General features: G+C 48.4%; 1 protein-coding gene across 3 annotated transcripts; it reads left to right on the top strand.

Moving 5' to 3' along the window:
* Positions 1-22: 22 nt before the first annotated feature.
* PDAP1 (PDGFA associated protein 1) lies at positions 23-10,693 on the top strand. 3 transcript variants are annotated; one of them, XM_079121304.1, is made up of 6 exons: positions 23-155; positions 3,028-3,119; positions 4,330-4,437; positions 6,517-6,638; positions 8,716-8,867; positions 10,143-10,693. In XM_079121304.1, the coding sequence occupies exons 1-6, from the start codon at positions 143-145 to the stop codon at positions 10,199-10,201; spliced, it is 546 nt and encodes a 181-aa protein (XP_078977430.1). In that variant the 5' UTR covers positions 23-142; the 3' UTR covers positions 10,202-10,693. The 3 variants fall into 3 exon arrangements, with proteins under 3 accessions (XP_078977430.1, XP_078977431.1, XP_078977432.1); XM_079121305.1 differs by having other exon boundaries at positions 4,311-4,437; XM_079121306.1 differs by lacking the exon at positions 23-155 and adding an exon at positions 162-432 and having other exon boundaries at positions 4,311-4,437.
* The last annotated feature ends 212 nt before the right edge of the window (positions 10,694-10,905 follow it).

Below are 10,905 nucleotides of genomic sequence, written 5' to 3'. Positions count from 1 at the left end.
TCGCGGCGACTGCGGCGACTGCGGCGGCCGCAGCGGCGGCGGCGCGTGGAGGGAACTGGGTCGGGCGGAAGAAGTCGAGCCCAAGGTATTTCCGGTTCCGGTGTCAGTTCGAGGCGCCGCCGCCGCAGCCTCCGGAGCCGCGATGCCTAAAGGAGGTGAGGGGCGGGCGCGCGTGGCCTGCGGTCCTGGAGGGGCGTCCTGGGGCCGGCTCCCGCTGCCCCCTCAGCCCGCGGGCTTCTCGCAGACAGGCGCAAAGGGACGCCGTCGGCGCCGGCTGAGAGCCAGGCCCGGGCCTCGACGCCCGATTGTCCCGGTGGGGAAACTGGGCACCGTGGTGGTCCAGAGCTATTCCCTCCCGAGTCTTAGGCCATTCAGAGGCCCTGGTTCTCGTCGGCGCGGAAAGACGGACCCGGGCGCGCTTCTCCAAGCCTGGTGGGTCTGGAGTTTCCTCCCACTTCCAGGCTGCCCGGAGACTGAGTCACCGCGTCCCGCGTGTGTGCCGGGCCTGCCTGCCTCGCGCGTTAAATGTGAGCCCTGTCGGGCTCCCGCTCAGCCAGGCCTGCCTGATGAGACTTCACATGATGCTCTGGAGCCTGGCAGACCTGGCTTTCGTTCCCGCATTCGGCAGCAGCTGACTGGGTGCCTCCGAGCCAGTCGTAGAACTTCTTTGTGTCTCAGTTTTCTCATTTGCAAGTAGGAGCAGTGATTGCATTTACCTCATAGTACTGATGAGAGACTTAGACTAGGTAATCCACGGAGGGTGCTCGATACAGCGCCAAGCAGTGGTTTGCCCAGTAGGCATTAAAAATTACTGTTTGTAGCAGAGTTTGGCTTGCTCTTGAACTAGAAAATCCGTGGCTTCCCAGTACGTTGTAGGCCATCTTCCATTCCTTTTCCCTTTCAGAATCAGCGGTCTTCCTTTTGAATCTCACCTATATCATAGCCCAACTCAGTGGTCTTTAACTACTTATTTAACTTTTTCCACCGCACTCTTCTTCTTCTAGAATACCAGGGTGATAATTGTTAGCTTTTCGAGTTGGCTGTGATTGAATGCCTGGCTAAAATGGCAAAGTGCCTTCCTAGCTTCTGACAGAACATGTTCAGTTAATATTGGTACCTTACGTGTTATGCTGGTTAATACACTCAGCCCACAGGAGCATCTGCCTGGAATTTTTCAAACCTGAATTATTTCTGATGCTACATTTAGGCTTTACAGAGCTGAGTCTGTTTAAACCTAGCTCTTTGCTGATTTATTCTGAGACTGGAAGAGCCATGTCTCTTAGGTTCCCTACACGTTTCATCTGTAAAAGGCAGTGGGAATACTAAATGAGTATTTCTGGCTCCAAGTTTGGAGGTTACAATTAGAAAATTTTAAATATGGAATCATGGCTTACTCACTTGGTCTTTTGTGAAAAATTTTACAGGCAGACAAGTTTTTCTTGCTTGGGTTAATTTACTTGAAAAAGCACAAGAAAACATGAAAGTTTTAAGAATATGAAATTCCCCAAGAGTAAAGGACCAATTATGCTTTTTTTTTTTTGGGGGGGGGGGGTGTCTTGAAGTGCCTCTGATAAAAGTTACAGTAGAGCAAGCTAAAGTCAGTACGCCATAGCCAAGTGTAGTGGAGCCTGTAATAACCAGTATTGAATTGTTACCATTGCTTGGAATATTAAGAGGGCAAGAAAGGATTTTTTTTTTAAACAAGGCCTTTCATGAGTATAGTTTAGATACTCCTGGGAACCCAGGTAGTCATTAAAAATGGGTGGTGTGGGCTTTAGCAGCCCAATTATGGCTCTCCAGCTGCTGTCTAGGAAATCAGAGGAGGCCAGGATCTCTGCTATTGTCTCTAGAGTCTGGAGCAACTCTGACTGTCTAATTAGAGATTCTCTGCTCACAGTGTGGAACCTCTGGAATCAGGTGGGTCTCAGCTTCTAGGAGAGATCCTGTGTTGGGATTGAGGCTACAGCCAGCCACCTCTTCATCCTCCAGGACCAGCAGAGGAAATGGCACCCTGCCACAAAAGGCAGATGGTTTTGGCACAGTCTAATGTTCTGGCTTAAGAGGGTCAGGATATAAAACTCATATTCTTAGGTGAACTTTTGTTGCTATTCACATTTTTATCTCGAACTATAGTTAACTTTATTTTCCCTTTTAACTTTGTTTGCCAGGTGAATTCCAAGTGGAGTTTTTGCTAACAGGTTTTGGGGTCATTTCTCCTTAAGTATTCTCTTTCTCTATACCACTAAGATGAACATGAAATATTTTTTTCTCTTCTGACATTTGCTGTAAGGTTTTTTTTTTTTTTTCCCCCACCAAATGGTATATTAGAAAAGTAACAGTCTTAGCAGACATTTTTGTAGTGTTTATCCAGTGCACGGCACCATTCCAGCAGCTTTGCGTATGTTAATTAATCCATCTTCATGGCAGCCCTATCAAGTAGGGGCTCAGATGAGGAAACTGATACTTAGGAGGTTAAATACCTGCCCAAAGTCCCAAATCTAGGGAAGTGGTGGAGCTGGCAATTTGAATCCAGGTTTTGGACTCCAAAATTCTTACTGATGACCATTCTGCTTTGATTTAAGTCACCTTGTTTACAGAATTAAACCTACAGTGCCTCTTGAACCATAGGTTTGTTCTGAGAATCAAATGAGCCCATGGCTGTGACAACATTGCAAGTAAAAAGTTCCATAGTGACAGCAGAGGCATAAATATTACATGTTTTTATGTCTGCGTCTAAGTCTACTATGTTTGAATTCTAAGGGAATAGGGGATTTAGCCAGTCACTCTGTGCCATGCACATGTCCTCAGGATTTATTTGTGGGATCATGCACCCACCACACAGTTTGTATTAGGTAGTCATGAGTTGCTTCTTGTGTCCCTTTGAACACATGAGGATAAGGAAGGTACAGGTTTAGTTGGTGCTTAGCTGCAGCCTCTGATGAGAGTACCCCAAGCAGGACACAACCCTTTTGGAAAATGTTATAAGATAGCTACTTTCTCTCACCTTCTAAACTGCTCCTTGCACAGGGAGAAAGGGAGGCCACAAAGGCCGGGCAAGACAGTATACGAGCCCAGAGGAGATCGATGCCCAGCTCCAGGCTGAAAAGCAGAAGGCCAGGGTGAGTATGTATAATCTGTCCAGCCACTCCAGTGACTCAGGGTGATGCCTGGCTTCTTTGGCTCCCGGAGAAGCCAGGTGAGGACTAAGGGTAAGCCAACAGCCCTTGGATAAATACAGCCCCACTAAGGGTTGGAAGGGTAGTGGACAGCAGATGTGAGTTCTGGCAACCAGCCACACTAGAGGGGGACCATCCTGTGACTGGTTTGATTAGAAACAACTTGGTCCACTTGGCAGCAGTTGCTTAATTGCCTGCCTTCTGGGGACTCTACCAGCTTCTGTTCATCTGGAACTGGAGTTCCCTACAGCTCCCATTTCTTAGTTGCAATCTGTAGGACCACTTGCTACACTCAGCACAGCATGCTGCCCTGCCTTTCCACATCCCCATTGTGTTCATTGCTCCCAGCTTTGTTCAACATCACCTCTTCTTTGACTCTTGATGGTGCTGCCCACATGCCCTCCAGTCCATACTGTCTTCTCTGGTCCTGCAGTACTTTGTCCAGCTCATTGTTGGTGTCCACATCCCCTACCACACTATAGATCTGTGCTTGAATTCAGAGCCCAAGAGAGCACAGTCAGGCCTCCAGAACCGCTCCCCCCTCCCCCCAGAAGGAAGAAACCACTTCTAGGTAGAGGTCTGGATGAGCCTCATTGTGGAGCTGACAGCTGAGAAGAACCTTGAAAAAGGTTTGAGCAAGTGCTAAGAGTGGAAGGATATAAGGTTTTTATCAGGGTTTTGTTTTGTCTTGTTTTGTTTTTGTTTTGATGGGAAGGCAAGAAATGTGGAAGAAGGCTACATGCCAAAGTGTGGTCTTGGGAAGCTGGTGCAGCAGGGCGGTATGTGGGCAGGACTGACTAGGACTGTAGAACCAAGGAGTACCTGCCCAGCAAAGCCAGTACGATTTGGTAGCTGTGTGCAACAGGTGGGACAGCCGGCTGGTTTTAGACCCATAGCTGGGTCTTTCTGACCTTGAGAGATAAACTTCTTGCTGGGCTATCCAAGGTGGCTACAAGGAACAGGGCCTTTTGCAACTGTGTAAGGGACTCACTGGACTTCTGGGCCAGGGGCGTAGAACAGTTTCCTTGTCATAATTGGTACCAGCCTTCCAGAGGTGTAATGTCAAAGTTCATAGTTGTGTGGTGGTAGGGGGTCACAGTCTTGGGGGTTTGTTTTGCATTTTTGATTCTGCAGGTTGTCCATTTCTGAACAGGAAGAAGAGGAACAAGAAGAAGGTGGTGATGGGGCTGCAGGTGACCCCAAAAAGGAGAAGAAATCTCTAGACTCAGATGAGAGTGAGGATGAAGATGATGACTACCAGGTACCGAGTTTGACGGGGTCCTGTAACCTGGGCTCATTCAGTAGACATATATTGAGAACCATTTACGACCAGCCCTAATGGTAGATGCAGACAAAATCCTTGCTATTAAGAGTTTCATTTCTTTTGTGTGTGTGTGGTACTGGGGATTGAACCCAGGAGTCACTCTATCACTGAGCTACATCCCCAGCCCTTTAATTTTTTGAGACAGGGTCTCACTAAGTTGCTAAGTTTGCCCTCAAATTTGTGATTGTCCTGCCTCAGTCACCTGAGAGTCTGGTATTACAGGCACGTGCTACCATGCCCAGCCAGGATTTACATTCTTTTTTTTTTTTCCATTGGAGATGAAGTCAGGAGTGCTTAATCACTGAGCCAGACTGGGTCTCATTAAGTTACTGAGGCTCATCTTGGAACTCACAGTCCTCTTGCCTCAGCTTTCCAAGTTGCTGGGATTATAGGTGTGCACCACCGTGCCTGGTTCCATGGATTTGCATTCTAAATGGGGAGATAACAGACAATAAAGAAATGCAAAGTGAACAGTATAAATTCAAGTAATGATAAGTGTTATGAATAAAACACTGTGACAACAGTTAAGTAGAATAGTGTTATGGTGGTGAGGTAACTTAGAAACTGAGATAAGAAACAGAATGGAGCCAGCCATGTCAAAACTGGTGTGCAGAGCAATTGAGGCAACCAGATTAGCAAATGCAACAGCCCTGGGGTAGGAACAAGCATAGCTAGGTCAAGGAGCAGAAAGGGCCTGTAGAGCTTTGCCTTGGGGGTAAGGAGTGGAATGATCTGAGGTGAAGGAGGAGAGGTTGGCAAGTGCAGCACCTGTGTAGCTGTTGAAGGGGGTTGGGTTTTATTACCATGGGAAATGGGCAGCTGGTTGAGGCCTTGATTGGGAGAACTGACCAGGTTTGCTTTGAAAAGATGATTTTGGTCTCGGTGCAAGTGAATTGTAGCGTGTTAAGGGAGGCAAGGAGATGGCAACATGTGTCTAGAGAAGAAATTGTGGTTTATGCTGGGGTGATGACAGTAGCAGTGGATAAGAGTGGACAGATTCAGGCCATATTTGTGGGTTGTTGAAGGAATGAGAAATCAATGGTATGCTTAAAATTAACAGAAGGAGCAGGTTAGGTGAGGTGTGAATCTCAAGTTCTGTCTTAGGTACATTCTGGTGTAAGGCATCTGAGTGGAGATATAAATAGGGAGCTAGATTAGAAGTAGGTATGTGGAGCTCTGTAGAGTGGTCAGATTGATTGACATTTGGAACTGTATCCCTGGTCATTTAAGGAGAAAAGGTAGGATTTTTTTATTTGCACATATTAATTATACAGAATGGTGGGCTTCATTGTGGCAATTCAAACTCGTATATAACATAAAATTAGATTGGCAGAGTCTGAAAATGTGACCAAACCTGCTGGAGTCTGTTCTTGTTTCTTCCTGAACTTCCCCAGAGGAGGTAAGAGGTGCAGGCTTTAGGCCCTTGAACCAGCTTCCAAACACATAAACTCTGTGATGCAGCAATCACTTTGATTCTCAAGTTCCATTTCCCATCCATTTTCTGTGATGGGTGGGGACTGGAGGTAGTCGTGAGAACACACATTCTTGGCTCACCTTGCCTGGCGATCCAGCATATGTTGGAGGAAGAATCAGACCTGGGATTCCATGGAAAATTGCTTCTGGAGGAACTGGGGGAGTAGTTTGTTTTGAGAGCTTCTGAGTTGGGCTGGAGCTCTCCTTACATCTACTGTCTATTTCCTGGTTGATTTTGAGCAAGTTATTTAACCCTGAGATGTTCTATTGTCTCTAAAACTGGGATAATAGCCTCCAGTTGCTGGGGCTTGTCATAGTTTGGGCCCTTGTTGCACATGCTCATTTTCCTTGCCCCTCACAGGCTGGTGAATATATGCCTGTGTGCTGTCCCCACTTGAGACTTGGGCCAAGCATCCCAAGGGCTGGAGGTGAAACAGGAGTTTGTCCCCATCCAGATGGGCTCTTGGGAGATGGTGGGAATGACCTTCAGGGGATCTGCAGGACCTAAACTTCTCTAACAGCCAGCTTCTTGCCCTGTCCTAGCAAAAGCGCAAAGGCGTAGAAGGGCTCATCGACATTGAGAACCCCAACCGGGTGGCACAGACAACCAAAAAGGTCACGCAGCTGGATCTGGATGGGCCAAAAGAGCTGTCAAGGAGAGAACGGTAAAGTCTGCTGGGGAGGTCTTGTGACAGCACACAGGCTGGGGTGGGAGGCTGTGGGTTGCTGGAATATCTAGTAGTTGGGATGTGGATGTGCTCCAGCTACGTTGTTTATTTCTGCTTCATCTCATACATCAAAGGCTTTACAGTAGCTTCTCAAAAAATACATAAATAAATATATAAATAATAATAATAAACACATTTTGTTTACCTATAGATACATGATATCAAGAAAAATAGAACTGCAGATTCAGACCTGAACATTGTATTTGAAGAAATGTCCTGGGGCTGCAAGGGATACCCTCTAGTCTCTTCCTCCAGAGCACTCCCTTGGGGAGATTTCCCTTCTCTAGCCTGATCTTACTGTTTCCTGCATCCATCCATAGTGGCCATGGGGTTTGGGGGTGGGGAGCGTCTCATAGAAGGCAACTCAGCATAGTACAGGGAGATGTTGCTCAGCTCAGCCAGCTGCCCCAGGTACTTCTGAGTTCATGTGAAAATGGAGCTGCCTTTTATGAATTGTGTGAAGGTTGAGATCTAGTACTAAAGTAAGTCCTTGATAAGAAGTAGCTTTTTTTTTGTTGTTGTTGTTTTTTCCTGATGTGTGGTGCTGGCGATCTTGTATTTCTGCTGTATCACTGAGCTACACCCCCAGCCTCAGTGCGCTGATTTTTGATGGCCATCAGGGCCTTTTTAAGAGGTTGAAGGCCACTGGGAAAAGCAGCCCTAGTCTCTCCTCATCAAACTGCTAGGATTTCAATTCACCATCCTGTGCATACCAGGATGCCTAGGAACACGTCTATGAAAACTCCACAGGGAAGTCCCATGAGCTTGGGATGTGATTGGAGACCATGAAGGACCCTCCTTATCTCTCTACCTCTCCGGTAGCTTCAACAGAAACCCAGCCAACTGGGCTGGTGCTGGCCTTCCCGGAGAAGAATGGCTTTAGTGCCCTTTAGTGGCACGTTCTGCCACTTCACCATAGAGCAACCTTGGACGATTACTGCCCTTGCTGCTCCTGCCTTTTGGGGTTGCATAAATAATAACCTTGAAGGCTAGCACTCTGCCTGGCACTAAGGGGGTCCTGCAGAACTTTGGGGCAGACTTGCTCATTTCTGAGGACTCAGAGGTGTCTGAGTTGGCACATTCCTGCTAGAGTAGGATCTCCCAGGCTGACGAGTGTCGTCATCTCACTTCTGCAGCAGACTGTCTTGTTCCTGCTTGTCCAGTCTCCTGGGTGAGACTTCTCATCCCATTCCTGATGGCTGTGTTTCTCTCCCATCCACTCTTTGCTGGGCTTCATGCCTTGTTTCTCATTCCTCCCCAGCCCTGTGGACTTTGAAGACTTCTAGGAGGCCAGCTCCTCTCCCCTCCTTCAACACTTGGCTTCTCCAGATGAGTGCAGAGGGGACACTGACTGCATGCCCTGAAGGGTGTCTCCTCTTGTTCAGAATCTTGGGCTTGGGAAGAAAATCCTCAGAAAAACTAATGGCTGTCTCACACTCTTCAGTGGGGTGATTGCTAACATCTTTGTCTCACGGAGTCCAGCTTTTATTCCTGTTGAGGGGGTTCACTTCTTTGGTTAGCAGCCCTCATGCAAACTGAGCTGTTGTAAAGATGGTGATCTGAGACTGAATGTCTCTTTCCCATCTGTGGCCCTCATCCTCTGCCCTGTGGTTACTTGGTCCATTTATTTCTCTGTTCCTTATAAAATGTGGTTTTCAGTACCTTCATCCAGGTCATTTTCTCTGGAACACACAGTTCGTTTGGTTTGGGTCAGCTTTTTTCACTGTGGCCACCGGACTCAAGTTAGAAGCTATTAGTTATCCTCCTGTGTCCCTACAACCAGACATTGTCCCCTCTCGTGCCAAGGCTTTCTCACAGGTGTTTGCCATCTGAGCTCATTCCTTCTGCTTGCTTATTTGCTGAGTGTCCATCAAACAGGGATCACAGAGCCAAGGCCCTTTTCTACATGGGCCCAGTCCTTCCTGAGTGCTTAGCCTTTATTCTGGCTCCTACTTCCAGCTCAGCTCACAGTATTGGGGAATATGTTCCCTCTGACACCATTTTATCCAAACAGAGAAGAAATAGAGAAGCAGAAAGCAAAAGAGCGCTACATGAAAATGCATTTAGCTGGGAAGACAGAGCAGGCCAAGGCTGACCTTGCCCGGCTGGCCATCATCCGGAAACAGCGGGAAGAGGCGGCAAGGAAGAAAGAAGAGGAGAGGAAAGGTAAGTCCTGGACTGCTGGCACCAGGGATGGCTGCCTGACGATTCTGGGCAAGCCACCAAACCTTGCACTTATTCTTGTCTGTGAGGTAGGGAAGGGGTAAGGACTGACAGCTGCCTGACCAAGTTGTCTAGTAGAGACCTGCTCCATGTATACAGGCAGAGAGGGATCCCCCTGCTCACACTCCTCAGGGTTCTTGGGAGGGTCTGGCAGCATCATGGAGTCTGATATGGTTTGGAGTCTCGGCAGAGCAGAGAGAGCAGTTACTGCCTCTGACAGCTACAGGTCTCAGTACCAGTACAGACCTTTGAGGCTGGAAGGTTCTGCTAAGGTCTTTGGGGCCTTGTGAAGCCAGGATCACTGCCTGGAGTCACTACCATATATCCACCCAGATTGAGAGGTGGTGACATCCAGCCCAGGTGCTTCTCTTCCCCATGCCCTACCAGAGGAGGTGAGGGTGGCTGTGGGGAATTGGTTGGTTTATAGTTGACTTTTTATCTTTTTTTTTTTTTTTTTTCTTTTATGTACTGGGAGTTGAACTCAGGGGTTTATGACTGAGCCACATCCCTAGCCCTTTTTAGTTTTTAATTTAAGACAGGGCCTTGCTAAGTTGCTGAGGCTGTCCTCAAATTTGTGATCCTCCTACCTCTGCCTCCCAAGTCACTGGGATTACGGGCCTGTGCCAGCACACCTGGCTATATTCTACTTAACCCTCTCTTCTGGGGCCTGAAAGCCCGTAGAGATCCTGCCTCTTTGACAAATTATGAGGAAACTGAAACCTCGAAATGGGCATCAGTTGCTCAGGGGCATTGTTACCACTCTGGAGATCTGATTATCTGACCCAGCTTGCTTGACAAACTCCAGGCAGAAAAGGACTTCATGTGTGACTCTCTGAATATTGTTGCTGATTTGATATTTTAACTTCAGAACCTATGAGGAGAGGTTGGAATTATGGGGTTCTCCCAAGGACGTAGGGAAAAGTTTCCAGTACCCACTAGATAGCATATTAGTGGGTCTTTGTGGAGGGGGCAGCTTTTGATAAAGTGATGGCAGCCCCTCCAACACTTCAGGACTGTCTAGGCTCCTGGGTCATGTAACCTCAGCAGAGATCCTCTCCCACAGGGGCTGTCAGCCTGGGCCCTTCTCTGGTCCCTGCCTCACCTACCAGCTATGTACAGTGTTTTGAAGCCTCTCAGACATGAAGCTCTGTGGGTTTGGGGCGCGCAGGGGGGTGAGTTTGTTTGTTCTAACTCCTCCCCTCCCCTCCCACTCCTCAGCAAAAGACGATGCGACTTTGTCAGGAAAACGGATGCAGTCGCTCTCACTGAATAAGTAAGCACGGCCATGGAGGAGAGGCCAGGGGCTGGGCCGTGCCGCCAGGACCCCTGCTGTGCCACCTGCCCTGCGCCCTGGTGCCACTGCAGCAGCCCCTCGCGGCCAGGAGCCCCCCACGGCCTGGGGCCTCCTCTTCATCTTGGCACAGAAATCGTTTGGGGGGATGTGGGGGGCTGGGGGGGAGGGGGCAGCTGCTATCTTTGAGACAGAAAGATGCAGGACAGCATTTCATATGTAACCATTTGAATGTTTTTGCTGTTTTTAGAATTCAGAACCCTGGTTGGGGGGCGGGGGGCGCCTGGGAGGTGGGGTAAGAAGAGCTTCCGTTTGTCCGGTAGAGTGCACGTTAGTCGGTGGTCGTGCCAGGGCAAGCTGCTGATAAGTTTGTGACAACCAGCCCCAGTCTGTGTTGCCTGGGTGCTCACTCAGAGAGGCTGTTATCTGGGAGCCTGTGCTCCTGGGTCCCTGAGGGTCATGGCTCGTCCCTGGCCAGTCCCCTCTGACGCCTCTCTTCTGCCCTTCCCCGCCTCATTCCCACCCATCTGGCCAAGGGCTAGTGCCCATTTTTAACCCTACCCATCGATCATTTCAACGAAAACCTCTGTTTACTGTGCAGCACCCAGGCAAAACATGCTCCACAAATTCAACTTGTATATTTGGCAGATTAAACTTGACATTATCGTAATCCTTGTTTTGCAATCTGTC

This window comes from Sciurus vulgaris (genome assembly GCF_902686455.1).
Source record: "Sciurus vulgaris genome assembly, chromosome: 18".
In the NCBI taxonomy this organism is placed as follows: Eukaryota; Metazoa; Chordata; class Mammalia; order Rodentia; family Sciuridae; genus Sciurus; species Sciurus vulgaris.
Note: the sequence above shows the minus strand (reverse complement) of the source record. Positions and strands in the feature narration are given on the sequence as shown.

Coding starts and splice junctions, on each gene's coding strand:
- PDAP1 (XM_079121304.1), top strand. Junction 6,639..8,715: donor GAGCTGTCAAGGAGAGAACG/GTAAAGTCTGCT, acceptor TTATCCAAACAG/AGAAGAAATAGAGAAGCAGA. Junction 8,868..10,142: donor GAAAGAAGAGGAGAGGAAAG/GTAAGTCCTGGA, acceptor CCCACTCCTCAG/CAAAAGACGATGCGACTTTG.